General features: G+C 38.3%; 1 protein-coding gene across 1 annotated transcript in view; it reads right to left on the reverse strand.

Annotated features, from left to right (window-relative positions):
- Window positions 1-20,115, reverse strand: part of LOC113131438 (heterogeneous nuclear ribonucleoprotein L-like) — a 57,423-nt gene that overhangs the window by 22,978 nt on the left and 14,330 nt on the right. The window contains exons 2-6 of the mRNA XM_026308665.1: window positions 19,107-19,225; window positions 8,986-9,095; window positions 8,748-8,875; window positions 2,408-2,493; window positions 2,204-2,300 (exon numbers count right to left, since the gene is read on the reverse strand). Coding sequence (XP_026164450.1) covers window positions 2,204-2,300; window positions 2,408-2,493; window positions 8,748-8,875; window positions 8,986-9,095; window positions 19,107-19,225 — 540 coding nt within the window. The remainder of the gene's footprint in view (window positions 1-2,203; window positions 2,301-2,407; window positions 2,494-8,747; window positions 8,876-8,985; window positions 9,096-19,106; window positions 19,226-20,115) is intronic.

Below are 20,115 nucleotides of genomic sequence, written 5' to 3' on the forward strand. Positions count from 1 at the left end.
AAGATTGACGGCTGTATTTAACCTTTTTTGATTATTTGACAGGTAGAGCAGTCTGATACCTGATGCACTTTAAGAATTTGGTTTTAATTGAGTCAGAGTGACCTGTTTATTTGCACAACTGCAATATTAGAGTTGATGAAAAGAAGGATGTTTTTGCACAAAAATACATGACATGAAATCCAAATATATTTTAAATGTCATATCATGTTATTTTTATGACACTTTAATTTTGAATGTTTGTTAAACAGAGCAGTAAAATAAATTAAATGTAGTTTCCTACATGTCATGTCTTGACATGCCTTATTTTATATGCACTGCAAAGTAACTAAGTAACTTTTATTTTACAGTATTTTTACTTGAGTAGAATATATTTATACTCTTTCCACCTCTTCCTGGTGCTTAAAAAAAAAAAAAAAAAAAAAAAAAAAAAAAAATCTGTGAACAGGTAGTACTTTCTAATTTTGCAGAAGCTATAAGGGTGGTGTTTGTAGAATGTTTTTCATTGGTCACACAAACTCTGTGGCTGATAAAATCTGTGTACAGGATAATTAGTGATAGTATTTTGTATTTTTAAGTCAGCGACAGTAGAGAGCTGATGAGAAATGAAGTGGAACAGAAATGGAAAATGTCATTGTATCATGAGGATGTTGTCATTATCTTTAACTCCATCACGTTATCTATTAATGAAACACCCAGTGAGTATCAACAGTAGTATAAAAGGTGGATATTTCTTGGAAGGTTTATTGATATTGAAAACAAAATTATATATAGTATGTACAGTAGTATTTGCTCCATCTCTCTCCCTCTCTCTCTGTCCTCTCTCTCTGTATCTTCTGCAGGTGTCCCTGGTCCTGGAGCTGTATATCGCTGATGTGCAGTTACTGACCCCAACTATTCGAGGCAGATGGCCACCCAAACTGAGCCCGGTTCTACTGGAGGTTTCTTCCATTAAAGGTATTTTTGTTAAAGTGCTGCTCATAAGGGATTTGTTGGATTTCTATGTAAAGTGCTTTGAGATATATGTTTTAAATATTTGTGATATGGCACATACAAATAAAACAGAATTGAATTGAACTGAATTTAACTGAATAAGATGTCCCTGTCTAAAGAGCATGATACAGGTAGAGAGAGCGAGTGTGTGTGTGTGTGTGTGTTTAAATGAAAACACTGCAGCAATATAATCAACAAAACAAAAACTAATCATCAGCAACAATTTGCAGAATTTCTAGGGTTTCTTTTTTCACCTGTCTCAGGCCAATATATCTATATTATGCAATGTAAACAGCAATGTCTATATGAAGTTTTATTTCCTGAATTTATTTCATTAGTTCGTGGAAAATAGCTGGTCAGATATTTGGAACAAGAATTGTCTCTAGCTACCCCATATCCTTTTTAGACAGGAAACCATAAGTAATGTCAAGATACCATATTAGGCACTTGTAACAGGTTAATCTCTGGTTGTCAGGGTTAGTAGTGTAGATCCACTGAAAAAACAGACTTACACTGAAACATATGACAAACAACAAACAAAGTTTCAATTTCCCCTTTCCCCTAGCCATATTCACACACCCTCTTTTTCTCACATCCCCACATGCACACTTTCAGTTGCAGACTTTATTACCTGCACTTTGAAGTCTGCAGTATAGCTCTTTCTTTTGGGCAGCATTTTCACTTGTGTTACACTAGGAGTTAGAATTCAGCTTGAACATAAGCATTTTTAACTTTTGAGTTGAGTCGAGAGTGCCAAGGGTGCATTCCAACACTAGTGACTACTCAAGAAAATGACTGTAAATATACACATAGAAGTCACCTCACTGTATAAGTCACAAGACAAGCCGGAGGAAAGAAAGTGCAATTTATAGTACGGAAAATCTGGTACTTCTTCGGTTAACATTGGATTTGTTGCTAATTTAGGGCTAATCTTTAGTACATTTTTGAAGCACAAATTCTAATTACTACATGAGATCATGTACTTTGACAATATATTATTAAGGAAAAAAAAACATTTCTAATGGGTAATTCTTCTCTAGTGGTGATGCTGTTTACACTTGTTTTGATTAATATACTTAACTGTTCAAAGGCATTACTGAGAACCTAAAATTTATTTATGTAACTTCCTACAAGAAACCTTGTAATCACAACACATCAATGATGATATCACTGTTAGAAATTGAAACTATTCTTGTGGCTGTGTTTTGCTTACCCTTGCATATTCAATCTTGAGTGTGCAGCAACCAGCATAGATGTCAGCTCCGTTGAGAGCAGCTTTGGCCTTCTGGGCACACTGAACTGATTCAAACCTGGAGGAGTGGCGTTAAAGAGAGAAAACTGCACATTCCAACACACAATACATACACCCAGCATACCAGCATGGAAAGACACGCGTTTCTATATTCAGTAAGGATACTCCACCATGGCCTGGATTCCATTTCGTTTAAAAATGACAATCCTCAGCACACTGCCAATGGGGTTACACACTGTGTATAGAACATCCTGGACCAAAATGGAAAAAAAGAAAGACATTCAACATTCAACCTAGTCTAAATGTTTAAATGTTGCTGCAGGTACTGCAATGGTAAACGAGAAATGAAACACCATCCTACATCTTTTTGAGGATTTTTTTTGAAAGAGTCAAAACTCATATTATTGAAAGACTTTTAATGGTTACAGCTGTTTGTCTGACATTCAATAAATAAATTATTCATCCAAGATAAGAGACTTCGAAGTATAAAGTTCTATTTGTCTTTTATTACCCTTTTTCCAAAAGGTACCTCATTCTAACACTCATAAGTCCTATATTTTAAAAGTATTTTGAAAAGTATATTTTAAAGTAATTAAATACTTTTTTTTTAACATTTTCTGTAGCAGAAAACTGTTTTGAAGTGTTATTGCATCTGATGATAGTAGTAACTATTAAACAGTTTGCTTAAAAATGTTTAAATTTGGCCCTGTGATTCACTGGCTACCTGTCCAAGGTATACACTGCGATCAGTTCTACCCCACATGACCCTCTGCAAGATAAGCAGTATAGCTATGAGATGGATGGGTAGATGTATAACAAGGAAAATGGTTTCTGAGTTTGTTATATGCTCTCTGACAGCTTGATGGTTAAACATTTTGAAAACGCTATGACCAGCCATTCAAACTACAACTAACCTTCAAATTGGCCAGCTAGCTTTCATTGCATTCAGACAACTGGCTTGTTTTGTAAGAGAAAATGTAATGATATTTGGTCAGCTGTGTCTTGTACTGTATTGGTCTAAGGTCTTCACGAAAACCATTATGCTGATTCTAAACAATTACTGAGACCACAGAGATGATGTTGTTTACATTTAAAAGATTCCAACATTTAAAAGGCACATGCTATATACTGACAACAGTGGTTATACATTGAATCAGAAACTGTCATACAATATTTAGACTTTCTACATTCCAGGCATCCATTAAAAAAAACAAAATCAGCTGATAGGGACTTGACGCTATACTGCTTATTCCTATTCCTGGAGGGGCTGGTACAACCTGAAAGATTGCCAGTCAATCACAACTTGCAACTAAAATAATACAAACAAAAAAAGAAAATACAATAAACATACAATAAAAACTAAAAAAAAAAAAAAAAAAAAAAAAAACAGCCTTATCGCCATGTTATTAACCCCTTGTAGAATACTGTCACGAATTCACCTCAAACCACTTCCAGTCTGAATAAATAAAATAATTTATATCCATCCATTATATATACCCGCTTATTCTTAATTAGGGTCATGGGGATCATCTGGAGCCTAAAATAATCTATATAGATTAAATAAATATATATATATAAAAATTTCCCTTCTCACCCCTATGGTTGGTTTCTTCCTCAATCTCGGGTCCTCTACCAGAGGCCTGGGAGTTTCAGTCACTCTAAGATCAGGCAGACCAACCTGTGCACCGCCTGGATTGACTACAAGAAAGCCTACGACTCAATGCCTCACACATGGATCCTTCTTAGACCGCAGATCAATGGTTGTATCATCTGATCTGCGGTTATATGTCTTGGACACTCAAGAGGAGAGCATCAAAACTGTCAGCTGATCACTACCTGGTGGTGAGTTGGATCAGATTGCAGGGCAAACTTCTTGACAGCTCTGGCTGACTGAGCTCATTGTCCACAAAGTCTTGAACTATCACTTCCAAAAAAGTTTCTAATCCTAGCTTCTAGGAAGGCTGATGACATGATTTCTGAGTGGGCTAAGTGAAGGACAATATCAAGCTGAAAAAGGAGATCTTTTGGGCCCAAATGGCCAGAAGTTAACTGAAGCTACAAATGGGTATTGAAAAGCTAGAAGGGCTAAGGCTGGGCAGAATTCATCCTTCATGTCGAAGGCGCAGGCCATTGTTGGGCTGTCTTGGCTGACAAGCCTCTTCAATGTCACATACTGTAGTGTCTGTGGCAAACTGGGTGGCGGTTCCCATATTTGAAAAAGGGAACTGGAGGAAGAGCTCCAGTTTTCCGGGTATCACACTGTACATTGTTCCCAGGAAAGCTTGAAACATGAAACAGTGGACCTTGTCCTGTCTGTAGCTAAGAGGTGTATTAACTACACTGTTTCTTTAAGAGACCTATGGAAGACTTCATCACAGGGAGTCAGTTAGACAGAGTAAAGCTAGGCAATGTGAGCACATGGTTAACAAGTTTCTCATCAGTATCTGAGGATATCCATTTCAGGTTAAGCCTTTGAAAGCATTGTTGGTAGGTTACTTTCTGTTTAGACATTTATCTAATTTGTGAAATAGATATTTTTGAGTTATGTTCATTGTTACATGTTTAAATTTACAAGTAAATATATACATTGTAAAAGATAATGTATGATAATGTGAAATTGGTTTCTGGTAATTGGTCATTGCCACAATAGGTTATTGTAATATATTCAAGTACAATATTTGCTCATTGTAATGTACAATATATACAAAGCTATTAACATTTAGTTCATGGTGTTTTTTGTAGTTTTACCCTACTGTCAATTCATCATTAAACGAAGTGAAACGAGCTTCATCTTCAGCGTGGTGACTGAGAGAGGAGTTATCTGTCTGTCAACTAATGCAAGGATCATAAGCGTGGCAGAACAGTAAAACAACAGCTTTCTAACAGGCTGATCTACAATGGACTATACAGACTCTACTGCTGTTTGTCATCAAGAAATAAGCTTACAACAGCACAACAGTCAATGGATAAGAATCCTATACGTCATGGAGGGACGAAGGTCTTCACCTCAAGGTAGCTTCATTACTTGGTCTGAAAAATCAGCCACATCTAAACACACTCAAAAGTCATCTGCCAGTGCAGTGGTGGGCATGGCTCTAGCTGAAGCTGAAGGAGCTAAAGCCAAATTGAAGTATGCAGAAAAGGAAATGCCAATGAAAATGGAGAAAGCACGTCTGGATGCGGAAAAAGCAAGTTTAGATGCACGCTTAGGTGCTCTAGATGTTGAAAGGGAAGCTGCTATAGCTGTAGCTAAAGCTGAAGTCTTAGCTGGAGCTTTTATGCATGATAAGGAAACAAGTTGTGAACACATCAGTGAGTGTGGAATTGAATCACATCATCTCTTGTCACGTACTAAGCAGTAAGTTCAGGAACAGTCCCATTTGCAAGCCTCTCAGTTGAATTTGGACGGTTCATGGCCACAGCCTCCGCCAGAAGTGTCTTTTGAAGAGGAAGCTTGGCCATAACCAACTCCCCCAGCATTTCTGGAAAATGTTTGTCTGCTGCCGCTACCAGTGCTACATCACAACCCGAAAACACAAACCAACCAATTATGCGGGCATCGCCATTGATATGCATTTTTCTCATGTAACGCATTACATGGACACAAAGGCAAATAACTTACACTTATCCAAACACTAGCAGTGAAGTTCCAGACAATATACACCAATAAGAGGGTAGAAGTACAACCCCTACTTTAGTTATGGAAGGCCACCAGACAGTAAAAGGCAGACTCTAACATCTCTTCCCCAACCTTGTACACAAACTGAAACACGTCAGTCTACACAGGCTCACACAGCCGAGAATCAAAATATGATGGATGTCAAGTTCATGGCTCGTCATGAGATTGTGGCCACAGGCCTACTGCAGTTTGTTACAAAGCTTGGAAAGCATCATTCCTAAGTACCACCAGAGACCTCAACTTAACAGCTAAAGAGGAAATGAGCCTCTTGGTTAAGGCATAAGAGGAAAGGCATAAGAGTTGTGCATGTGAACAACCCAACCGAAGGACTGAAAATGATTTGGGAGCTGACACTCCCTAACACAGACACATTTGAACTGGTAGACCCGAGTGAGAATGATGACGTCTGTCCTCAAGTATCAACACTAAGCACAGCCACTAATGATAACCACCTAGGCTCACAGCGCTTCTCTAGTTGGAAGTCTCTTTGTTGAACCATTGCAAGTCTCCTACACATAGCTCGACACTTCAAGAAGGATCTAGTTAAGGGAGCGACTGACTGCAAAGGATGGCACAGCAGTGCAAACTGTGGATACCCTGGAAAGGGCCAAAACAGTCATCATTCAAAGTGTTCAGGAAGAGGCCTATGCAAAAGAATTTGAGTATATTAAGGAACACAAAGAAATTCCAAAGGACAGCCCTCTTCGTACTCTGAAACCTATCATAGACAAGTATGGCCTCTTGAGGAACTGGGGGCCACATCTCTCAAGCTAAGATTGAGCCTGATGAGAAAAACGCTATACTAATACCAGGGCACCACATTGGAGCTTTGCTAACAAGACACTACCATGAACAATCACATCATCAAGGACAGCATATGACAGAGAGTGCTATTGGCACAGCAGGGTTTTGGATTCTAGGAGAAAAAAGGTGCATGTCTTCTCTCATTTTTAAATGTGTTATATGCCGGAGACTCCGGAGGAGTTGCAAAGTACAGAAAATGGCTGACCTTCCAGAAGATAGAGTCAGTGTCCATCCCTGATTTACTTATGTGGGGATTGATGTGTTCGGGCCATGGACTGTTTGTGCACACCGCACAAGGGGAGGTCATGCAAATAACAAAAGATGGGCAGTGCTGTTTACGTGCATGAGCATTCGAGCTGTTCATGTGGAAATCATCGAGTCCATGGACACCTCTTTCTTTATGAATGCCTTGAGGCGTTTCATCGCTATCCGTGGACCAGTAAAGCAGATGTGTTCACTATTACCAGCCATCTGGTCTTTATATACTCCAAAGAGTTATGTCAAACTCATTTCCTCCACCAGCAACAGCCCTGGTCACTGTTACGGTTTATGATTTTAAAAACAAGAGTTTTAAAAATGCATGCGAATGCTTCAACTGAACTAGTTGAACTAGTCAACTGAACTTGTCAATATGCATTTTGGCAAATTCCAGTCCACTTTGGCTCAAAATGTAATAGATGGTGCGATGTGACACTGATGTACCTTGACCTTGGAGTTCACCTCTAATCTCTTTGGAAGTTGTTCTGGGCTCTATGGTTACCATTCGTATTATCCGTTTCTTCAATTTGTCATCAATTTTCCTATCGAGGCAACATTCATATGTAAAACTGTCGTCACAGAAACATCAAGCTGCTTGGAGATGATCTTATAGCCTTTACCTTTAACATGCTTGTCTAGATAAGTGCGACCTGCTTTATGGCATACATCACGTTTACTCATCAGCTTACTCAACAAATTCACGTGTTCTGCTCTGCCCACAGAGATGCTTATACAGCGACAGTATTTACAATGCTGGTAACAGATAATTGCGCTTCTCAACCAGATGGGGAAACAAGCTAAAAGTGTTGCTTTAATGTTTTTGCCTGCCAAAGATCCAACTAGGTCAGTGTGAAGGCATTAATGTTTTTAATTTTCTTTTTTTTTTTTTAAAATAGGCAGACTGTCTGATTACAAGTTTGAAAACACCTGTGATGCCAGTTACAGTACACACTAGTTTAACATGTCCCTATAGTTCTTTTCGATCTTTTCTATGGGTACCATCATTTTTGTTTATTATTTCATCATTCATTTTTCATTAGTTTTTTAAATTCTTCTGCTGACCACAATTCAAAAGTAATGTCTAATTTTTATTTTTTTGAATAAAATGATTTTAATTTTCAGTAAATTTTTATTTACTAGTATTTTTGTCAGTTTCAAGTTATTGAGCATTGTAGGTTTTCCTTTCCTTAATGGAAGGGTACCAACAATTTTGTCCACATACATAAGTGGCAGAAAACGGATGTATAAATGTATGGAACAAGTCTCAACGATACATTTTAGGCATACCGTTTTAATGGTTCAAAGCATAAAAAACAAAAATGGCATCATCAAAAGTTTTCGTCCTGCACTCTGAAAAAACTACAGGACCCATAGTGCCAAAACATCTGAGAGGGCATCCTATTTGATATACTGTAAACTAGTGCTTTAAAAACAAGTACGAAATACATAATACTGATATTCAGATCTAATCACAGTATATAACCAAACATATGATATAGAATGAATAGAATAAATGTTTTATAACTGTATTTCTAATACTTTAACAAACCTCCACTAATGATATTGTACAGATTAGTCGATATAGATACAAATGTGTGCATGTATATGTGTCTTTCTGTGGTTGTAGACAGATTTTAATTGAAAACCAAGTGAAGACAGTTTGGCCAGTCCTGTTTGAGGATTAAATCATGGTTGCATATATGTCAATGAATATCTTAACAAAGGCACCAGCACAAATGTGTGAATATATGTGTGTGTATTTACCGTGGTTATTGGGTAGAGGGGGTTCTGTATGGACAGCAGAAGCACCTTGTTGCCACTGTTGGGGTTGTCAGCATTTGTCGGCCTGGTGATTCTCTTGGATGTGGAATAATTAAAGTATGCCTGTTGCCCTGATGAACACATGGATGAAACACATATAAACATAAACATATCATATACAAGCATTTGACTATTCGGTATCATGAGTAAGTCTTCATAGCAAAAAGCCTGGGAATCAAACCTGCAATGTATACAGGCTCCTTGGCTCCACAGGACACACAGCGGTCAGCGCTCTCAACTGTAGAGAACTCCACCAGTGCCTGACGTTTGAATGGCATCATCATCACATAACTGAGAACACACATGCAGATAAAGATTGAGATATAACCTACCCCCTGCCATTAAATCAGATCTTTTGGACACAAGACCTCCACCAGGCATGCTGCAGCTCCTCCCTTTTTTGCAACATATCAGAACACCTGATTGAGTTTCAGTCCTCAGTACTCAATTCTAAACAGATCTCAATACATATATGAATCATTTTGTGTTGCTCTTTGAACGAAGGGCAGAGGTCTTCCCAACTTCAATAAGAGGATAAAGGAGTTCAATGCTGTAATAAAGTTGAAAAATAAAACGTGAGTTTAAAGGCATTTATTAACAAAGCTGACAAATCAGTGCAATAAGATAATGCTTGTTTATGTCTGTGTGTGCGCATGTATGTGTCTTTCATGCTATGCTTAGCCCTGCAGTTCAGTTCAGGCACATGAGAGATTAATAAATACTGCATCATGCAGGGAGTGTAAATAATGGAGAAGGAGTCGTTAAGAGTGGAAACTGCAGTATCACAAAATGTTTCCTTAAATTATTCAGTATGTCTAACTATCTTTACACCAAAGCTACTGAAACTCATTGAAGTTCATTACACTAGATCACTTGGTCTTGATCATAATTTTTTATTTCATTTGTCCACCCAAATATTTACTGCATATCAAATGTCTTAATTTAGGATTATTTATTTACTCAGTTTTTAATATTTGACTTTGATATGATATAGGTACCAATTGTGCTAAGACTTGATTTTAATCATTGCAGGATAACAGTTTCTGATGTAACTGTCTAATGGCATCAGTTATGTCACATATATTTATATCCAATTTGAAGCGATACCAGCTTGCCCTTATAATCAGGTAAATGTACTCCACACACTGGTCCATCAACTTATTTCCGGAAGTAAACTTTAATCCAGAGTCACGAAATTTTTACCAAAACTACAAGAGAAATTTGTGTCTCAGTAGTTTTCAATCCACACACATAACAGTAATATTTTTAAATATTTACAGTTTGCCTTCAGGCCTATCACTTCAAACTGGATGGATTACATTTCTGTGCTTCTCTTACTTGAATACAATGCAGCTTCTAATAACACAGATTACAATAATTTTTACATCAGTATTCTCTGTTGTGAAATATGAAGTAACCCATGCCGATGTTTGTAAATTCAGAGAAAACAGAAGTTATTGTATTTGGGCCTAAAAACCTCATAACTTTTCTAAAATTATAGCTACTTTAGATGGCATAGCCCTGACCTCCAGCACTGCTGTGAAAGACCTTGGAGCTATTTTTGACCAGGTCATGTCCTTTAACTCACACATAAAACAAATCTCTGGAACTGCCTTCTTTCACCTGCGCAACATTGTCAAAATTAGGAACATCCTGTCTCAAAATGACGCAGAAAAACTAGTCCATGCATTTGTTACCTCAAGGCTAGATTACTGTAACTTATTACTATCTGGATGTCCCAGTATCTCCATCAAAAGCCTCCAGTTAATCCAGAATGCTGCAGCCAGAGTCCTGACAGGAACTAGCAAGAGAGATCATATTTCTCCTATATTCTCTTCATTGGCTCCCTGTAAAATATAGAATAGAATTTAAAATCCTTCTTCTCACATACAAATCCCTTCATGATCAAGCTCCTTCATACCTTAAAGACCTCCTACTTGTGGTTCCCAGAGTTTTCAAAAGCAGAATGGGAGGCAGAGCCTTTAGCTATCAAGCTCCTCTCCTGTGGAACCAGCTCCCAGTCTGGGTTCAGGAGGCAGACACTCCCTTCCCTTCTCTTCCTCTCCTCCCCCGTCACATGTATATTCCACCATTGAATGTCACCAACTTTGTGCTCTCTCTCCCCTAGTTTGTGCTCTCCCCCTCCTCTCTCTCTGTACCTTCTGCAGATGAGATCAGTCCCAGAGGACTTAAGGTGTGTGCTGGACACCTTGCAGAGGTTTTTCAGAGACTCTTCAACCTCTCTCTGAGGCTCAAAATGGTGCCTAAGTTATGGAAAACTTCCTGTATTGTCCCATTACCAAAAAGAGGCCGTCCCATTCCCTTAGTGACTTCAGACCAGTAGCACTAACATCACATGTCATTAAAGTGTTTGAGAGACTAGTCCTGCAACAGCTGAGGTCTCAAGTGTCTGCATTTCTGGACCCCCTGTAGTTTGCATATCAGGAACCTATTGGAGTGGAAGATGCCATCATCTTCTTAATGCACAGAGCATACTCCCATCTGGAGAGGCAGGGCAACACTGTGAGAGTCATGTTCTTTGACGTTTCAAGTGCTTTCAACACTATTCAGCCCCACATGCTAAGTGCAAAGATGCAGGATATGGAAGTTCCCACAGATATGGTGGAGTGGATCAAAGACTACCTCACTGGGCGGCCACAGTTTGTTCGCTTAGATGGCTGCATATGTGATATCTGATGTGGTGATGAGCAGCACCAGTGCACCCCAAGGAACTGTACTGGCACCATTCCTGTTTACTCTCTACACCTCAGACCTCCGCTACAACTCAGGAACCTGTCACCTCCAGAAGTTCTCTGATGACTCCTCAATCACTGGATGCATCAATAATGATAACAATGAGGAATACAGACACTTGATAAAAAGCTTTGTTGATTGGTGAAACAACAACTGTCTAAAGCTAAATATTAAGAAAACCAGAGAACTGGTGGTGGACTTTAGGAGGAGTCCCTGTCTCCATCCTTGGAAAGGAAGTAGACATTGTGGACTCCTACAAATACCTTGGAGTCCACATTAACAACAAACTGGACTGGTCAAACAATACAGATGCACTCTTCAAGAAAGGACAGAGCAGACTGTCCTTCCTCAGGAGACACTGTTCCTTTGGCGTGTGCAACAAGCTACTGAAGACGTTCTATCAGTCTGTAGTAGCGAGTGCACTGTTCTTTGCAGTTGAGTGCTGGGGAGGTGGCAGCAAGGCTGGTGAGGCCAACAGACTAAACAAGTTGATCAGGAAGGCAAAATCTGTTGTTGGACTGGATGGAACTGGGAAGTCTGGAGGCTGTGGCAGAGAGGAGGATGGTGGACAAAATCAAGTCCATACTGAACAATCCTTCCCACCCACTTCATGAGGAACTGTGGTGAATGGGAAGTTCATTCAGCCACAGACTAATTCCTCCTAAAACCAAGACTGAGAGATTCAGGAAGTCTTTTGTGTCCACAGGAACAAGACTCTATAATTCCATAATATAAACAATAACACACATACACCACATACACACGCATGCATGCACGCACACACACACACACACACACACACACAAACCCCCAAAAACAAATAATTACTTTATTACTTGTCTACATATAAGTTAATTTCTTTATTAATTACTATCAATTTATATAATTTAAATAATATTAAATTTAATAACTTTAAATGAGAATAACTGTTGTAACAATTTAATTTCCCCTTGGTGATTAATAAAGTACTTTTTCTTCTTTGTTTTTGGGCCTGCCACGTGCTTCTAAAAGGCTAAAAGCCTTTAGCATGTTCTTTGTCATGTTCCAGTTATAATTTTTTTTTAAATCCAATAACAATAGCAAAAACAAAATAATAACAAAAACAATAGAAATGAGCTCATTTTTCACTCATAATTTGGCCATAACTTCACTGTATTTCAGCAAATGCAATGATTTTTGGTGACAAACTTTCATTTTACATAAATTTTAGAAATAAGATTTAGAAATTTTCCATAGAATACACTGTAGGCAACCCATTCGTTACGTTAGGGATGAAAACATCCACTAAGATAAACTGCTGTAAAAATATATCAGATAAATATTTTTTTGCATAAATCTGTTAATCAACTTCTGTTCTGTTCAAAACTACTAAATGTTTTCTTTTTCATTCCAGGATTTTAACTCTTTAAATGCCAGTTTCATAAATACTGACACAGATTTGGGGAAATTTTTTTTTTCGATATACAGTTAGGTCCATAAATATTTGGACACTGACACAAGTTTTGTTTTTTGTTACCTATTTACTGAAACATATTCCAATTATAGTGATATAATGGACATGGACATAATGTGTAGACTCTCAGCTTTCATTTGAGGGTATCCACATTCAAATTGGATGAAGGGTTTAGGAGTTTCCTTAACATGTGCCATCCTCTTTATAAAGGGACCAAAAGTAATTGGACAATTGACTCAAAGGCTATTGCATGGGCAGCTGTGGGCAATTCCTTCGTTATGTCATTATCAATGAAGCAGATAAACGCCGAGTTGATTTGAGGTGTGGTGCTTACATGTGGAAGATTTTGCTATGAATAGACAACATGCAGTCAAAGGAACACTCCATGCAGGTGAAACAAGCCATCTGTAAGCTGAGAAAACAGAAAAAAGCCATCCGAGAAATAGCTACAATATTGGGAGTGGCAAAATCTAGAGTTTGGTACATCCTGAGAAAGAAAGAAAGAAAGAAAGAAAGAAAGCACTGGTGAACTCAGCAACACAGAAAGACCTGGGCGTCCACAGGAGACAGTGGTGGATGATCGCAGAATCATTTCCATGGTGAAGAGAAACCCCTTCACAACAGCCAACCAAGTGAACAACACTCTTCAGGAGGTAGGCATATCAATATCCAAGTCTACCATGAAGAGAAGACTGCATGAAAGTAAATACAGAGGGCGCACTGCAAGGTGCAAGCCACTCATAAGCCTCAAGAATAGAAAGGCTAGATTGGACTTTGCTAAAAACATCTACAAAAAAAACCAGCACAGTTCTGGGAAAACATTCTTTGGACAGATGAAACCAAGATCAACCTCTACCGGAATGATGGCAACCTGGGAGTTTATTAAAGCAAAGAAGTGGAATATTCTTGAATGGCCAAGTCAGTCACCTGATCTTAACCTAATTGAGCAAGCATTTCACTTGTTGAAGACTAAACCTCGGACAGAAAGGCCCACAAACAAACAGCAACTGAAAGCGGCTGCAGTAAAGGCCTGGCAGAGCATTAAAAAGGAGAAAACCCAGCATCTGGTGATGTCCATGAGTTCAAGACTTCAGGCTGTCATTGACAGCAAAGGGTTTTCAACCAAGTATTAGAAATGAACATTTTACTTTCAGTTATTTAATTTGTCCAGTTCCTTTTGAGCCCATGAAATGAAGGGATTGTGGTAAACAAAATGCTTTAGTTCTTCACATTTTTATGCAATGTTTTTGTTCAACCCACTGAATTAAAGCTGAAAGTCTGCACTTCAACTGCATCTGAGTTGTTTGATTTAAAATTCATTGTGGTAATGTACAGAACCAAAATTAGAAAAAAGTTGTCTCTGTCCAAATATTTATGGACCTAACTGTAAGTGATTGTGGACTGAATATTTTTTACCTTTCATCACAGTCTTGGATCTGTCAAAGATTAGTATCAACACTGATTTTGATTCATTGTTAGTTTACGTGCAGCATCACATTTTAATTTTTTCTAATTTACTGTTCTTGGATGTTTTTGCCCCATTGACTGCCATTATTTGACTGCACAGCCATGATGATACTCAACTCTACGATATAATCATGCATTCTTGATGGTTGTAAAGTACGCATTTGCCAGCTGGAAATACAATCATTATTTGGAGTTTATTTCTGTGAAAGGCAAAAACATAATTGTGTGTTGTCATTTATGTGGGGGGAAGGAAACCTTAACAGCTAAAAACTCCACATACATCAGATGAAGCCTTTGTTTCCTAGGAAATGAAGGTTTTATCTGCTAGGCAACAGAAGCGGAACAGTAGGTGACGCAATCAGGAAGTCTATTGGGAACATCTGGGAACATCCAACTTCTTTTGCCACACTCTGTGATGGATTTCCTTCTTGAAGGAGTTTTCTAATACTTTCCATTGTTTCAACAGTTCTCTTGTTAGGGGGGCATGTTTCCTTTCAATTAGCCAAGTCCAACACCTCATTAACCATCTGGGGTCTGAGGGTGTTTTGGGGCCCTGGACAAGTTTTATCATGCCCTGACATTTGTGCTTTTTTTCAGTTGCTTTTAAACATATTAATGGCTAAAGTCTGGTAATACTGTAATCAGCACAAACTGGGCTACAATATTATCTGAGGAGCAAGTTTATACATGATTGTGTTTTTGAGAATTGAGAATAAACAGTGTTTATGCATGGTTAGTGAAAAACTAAAAATTTTAAGTCACTGAAATAAGACCATAAAACACATACAGAATATTGGTTCACAAGACCTTTAAGAAATGCATCTTGTAGGCTAAAGTGTTTGCTTCAAAATGATGTGAAAGTCATCTTGTTCACTCATTCACAGAAAACAATACACTGATTTAAATTTTCGAAGACACTTTTTGTTTAGAAAAGACATGCAGGAAGGTGTGTCTGATCATGAATAGTCATGTGATTTACTTGAGAAGACAAAGACCCACATAATGAGCCTTTCAGTCAGGAATGTGGCTGAGAGGGAATTAGTGCAATACAATACAGATGCAAACACTTGTCATTTGAGTCGCGTTTTTCCGCTGAGGACAAATTAAACTATTCGTCTCTGTCCAGAACATACGAAGCGCTTCTTCACCCGTGTAGCGTGCCATCATCCAAACGCACAGAAAAAGTAAGTAAATTCTATGATGAAGTTTGACGTTTTATGCCATTTCTCAGGGGCGTGTACAGAACTACCTGGCTGACCTCAGATTATTTCCATATGAACAGTGCGCTCAGTGCGAGGTGGGATCACATTAGCTATAATGATGTGAGACAGGAGAAAAGGTACCTCTCCTTATTTTCATACTAATTACATTAAAAGTGATGATTTGTTTTTGACTTACATTGTTTCATGTAAACAAAGACATTTCAAGCTTTCTAGCCATATATTTCTTATTTTTTTGAGGCAAGTATTCGCTGAGATTCTGGTTATTTTATTTGCGTGTCTGTGAAGACAGGTGACAGAGACAGAGAAGACAGAGAGCACACCCTGTCTGCTTTATTTATTTTACAAAAGCACAGCATTTTGTTGTTAATATGAGTGTATACAACTAAAACTAGACCCTTTACAGATTCGAATGATATACTGCTTCTTTCTGTACAATCAAAATTGACGGAGTAATTTCAGTTTGTTTCGGAGTTATCAGGAGAAGATGCCACAAAACGCCCCAGCGCATTCGTCGACCCAAGAAGGTTAATTAAATGTTTTAATTTAATTTGTTTGAGATATGTTTCACATAAAGTGTTGAATTATGAAGCAAAAATTGTTTTGTGTCATATCTGTGATTTGTTTATTTCAAAACTTTGGGAGAATATCTAATCTAATCTAACATCTAATCTGTATTAACAGATGATATATGGGTCTGCAGACTAAACTAGTGAGAAATGGTTGTTTTAACAAGACTAACAGATTTTAGATGATAACTGATCAATGACTCAACTATAATGCAATTTAGGTGAAATGGTACTATTCTCTCCATCACACGCAAACAATATGCAGTTCTGCTGGAGGCTTTTTTCTTCCGTTAAAGGGAGTTTTTCGTCTCCACTATCGCCAAGTGCTTGCTCATAAGGGATTTGTTGGGTTTTAAGTTTTTAGTTTTTGTAAAGTGCCTTGAGATGATTTGTATTGTGATTTGGCACTATATAGGGCTCCAAACTGCAACTGAAATGGTTGCATTTGCGACCAAAAATATATTTAGTTGCAAGTGAAATTTCTGCCAAGGTCGCCAATTTTACAATATGTAAAATTTGCATTTTCACTGAGTGAAAGCGCCAAAATATGAACGAGTAAAGCGAATGTCACCTTTCCGCACCAGAAAAAATGTCAAAGTGAAAAATATATGACTTCTTTAAGCAATCCTCATCTCTGTCAAGCACCGGCACGGATGACACACCTGCTAACAAAAAAGCAGGCTCCGGTAGCTGTGCCAGCACGAGCGCGCTAGAGAAAGCCAGAGACACAGGTATTCATCTTTCCACGTCAATCAATGAACACCGTGCCGAAAGACATTTCAAGACGTCCTGGATTCAGGAGTTTTCTTGGCTGAGGTATGATCATGAGACAAAAAATGTTTTGTGACTTTTGTTCAAGAGCGGAAAAAAAAATAGCGGGGAAAACGGGGTTCATTACAGGAACTAACCATTTCAAAAAAGAGACTGAGAAAACCCGGCGAAGGTCACAAGCATAAAACTGCACGTGATCACATAATTGCGAAGAAAGCTCCACAGACTACATCGTTTAGTTCACATAATCTATAATCTGTATTATAATTTTTATGTGCATTGTTATGTGGCTCTATATTATTAATATTAATTATTATTTGGTGCCTGTTTTTTTCCCTATAGGGGCCAATTGCTCCTTAACCCTCTGGGGTCGACGCACGCGCCGGCGCATTTTGACGCATCTTTTCCTGATAAGGCCGAAACAAACTTAAATTACTCCTTCAATTCTGATCGTACAGATAAAAGAAATATATGATTCAAATCTGTAAAGGGTCTAGTTTTAGTTGTATACCATCATAATAAAAACAACACGTTGTGCTTTTTTTAAATAAAGAAAGCCTACAGGGTGCGCGCTCTCGGCCTTTTCTGTCTCTGCCATTTCTCTTCACAGACGCGTAAATAAAACAACCAGAATCTCAGCGAATACTTGCCTCATAAAAATAAGAATTATATGGCTAGAAAGCCCGAAATGTTTTCTTTTAAATGAAACAATTCAAGTCGAAAACAAATCATCACTTTTTATTTAATCCGTATGAACGTAAGGAGAAGTCCGTTTTTTCCTGTCTCACCATCGCGCGTCTTTGTCTGGTCGTTCAGTGCGTCTTTTGTGTTCTCAGGTAAATCACATGACTATTCATCCTCAGACACACCCTCTTGCATATGGCCTTTCTGGACAAAAAGTGTCTTAGAAAATTTAAATCAGTGTATTGTTTACTGTGAATGTGTGAACAAGATGACAACAAGATGACAACACTGTGAAGTAAACACTTTAGCCTACAACATGCAGGTCTCCAAAGTCTTGTGAACCAATGTTCTGTTTGTGTTTTATGGCCTTATTTCAGTGAGTAACAAATTGTAGTTTTTCACTAACCATGCATAAACACTTTTTTCTCAAAAACACAATCATGTATAAACTTGCTGCTCACATATTATTGTAGCCAATTTTGTGCTGATTACAGTGTTATCAGACTTTAGACATTAATATGTTTAAAAGACACTGAAAAAAAATGACAAATATCAGGACATGTCAAAATTTGTCCAGGCCCCCAAAACCCCCTCAGACCCCAGAGGGTTAATTGATTTTTTTGTTTGGAGCCCTGCTATACAGATAAAATTGAATTGAATTACATTCAGCAACCAAATCCTTAGCCCCACTCCTCAAAACCCTCCCCTCCATGCCAAACCTGTGACAGAAATCACTTTTAGTGCAGCTATTTTCATTATAATACCGATATACTTTTTTGTAGTGTTTGCTTTTTCAATCCATCGCTTTGTTTTCAGTGCCAAATATTTGTTTTAACTTTACAAATATTGTTTTCACTTCTAAAACTTAATATAGTGGATTAATGGCTAGCACTGTTGCCTCACAGCAAGAAAGTCCCAGGTTCATAACCCAGCAGGGGCCTCTTGTATGTAGTTTGCATGTTCTCCCCGTGCTTGTGTGGGTTTTCTCAGGGTAGTCTGTTTTTCTCCCACAGTCCAAAAACATGTCAGGTTGATTGGTGACTCTAAATTGCCCATAGGAGTGAGTGTGAGTGTGTGTGGTTGTTTGTCTCTATGTGACCCTGTGATGGACAGGACCAGGACCTGACCAGGGTGTACCCCTGCCTTTCACCCAGAGAGAGCTGGGATAGTGTCCCTGTGACGCTAAATAGGAATAAGTGGGTATAAATAATGGATGGATGAGTGAATTAATGCTAAAACTTAAAGTCACTGTTCTGACTTGCTGGGATACGTGTAATTTTCAGACCTCCAAAACTTAAAAAAAAAATTAGGATAAGCAGTTTAGACACGGGATAGATAGACACTGTCTCTCTCCTTCACATTCATACAGTGTTTGCTGTCTCACCATATTGGTCCAAACTTCTCAAGGGCATCTATTAGGTCTGCTTCCACCACAGCCTCACAAAGACCTCTGACGTGCACCACTGGACTGGGAGAGATACGATGGGAGTCCTCACCATTTTCCTGCAACAGACAGTCAACCAGTTAAACATTGTTGCTGTGCTGACATTTGGCTGATCTGCAGCTGGATTTATGCACCAAGGGTCCCAAAACAGACTCTGATTTAAAAAAAAAATGTAGTCATGCAAATGCATCATGCCAGCTAAGCCTGGCACAATTTTAGCCGCAATGAATTGTGCTATCATACAGCAAACTGCTGCAATGCCAATCAAACAGATACTGTACAAGTGCACATGTGTACATTTCTGGTACAAGGAAAGAGACGTAAATACAAGGACAGACGAATAATGAGACATGGGATAACCTTTCCTCCCAATTTTCATTGGAAGTGTCAAATCGAAATATATCATTCAAATCTGTAAAGGGTCTAGTTTTAGTGGTATACCATCATAATAAAAACAAAACGTTGTGCTTTTTTTAAATAAAGAAAGCCGACAGGGTGCGCGCTCTCGGCCTTTTCTGTCTCTGCCATTTCTCTTCACAGACGCGTAAATAAAACAACCAGAATCTCAGCGAATACTTGCCTCATAAAAATAAGAATTATATGGCTAGAAAGCCCGAAATGTTTTCTTTTAAATGAAACAATTCAAGTCGAAAACAAATCATCACTTTTTATTTAATCCGTATGAACGTAAGGAGAAGTCCTTTTTTTCCTGTCTCACCTCATTACAGGTAATGCGGTCCCGCCTTGTACTCTGTTCACTGTTCACATGTAAATAATATCAGGTGAACCAGGTAAATATGTGCACGCCCCCAAGAAATGACATAAAATGTCAAACTTCATCATAGAATTTACTCACTTTTTCTGCGCGTTTGGATGATGGCACGACACGGACGTGAAGAAGCGCTTCTTATATTCCACACAGAGACAAATAGTTCAGCTTGTCCTCAGA

This window comes from Mastacembelus armatus, chromosome 15, assembly GCF_900324485.2.
Source record: "Mastacembelus armatus chromosome 15, fMasArm1.2, whole genome shotgun sequence".
Lineage (NCBI taxonomy): Eukaryota > Metazoa > Chordata > Actinopteri > Synbranchiformes > Mastacembelidae > Mastacembelus > Mastacembelus armatus.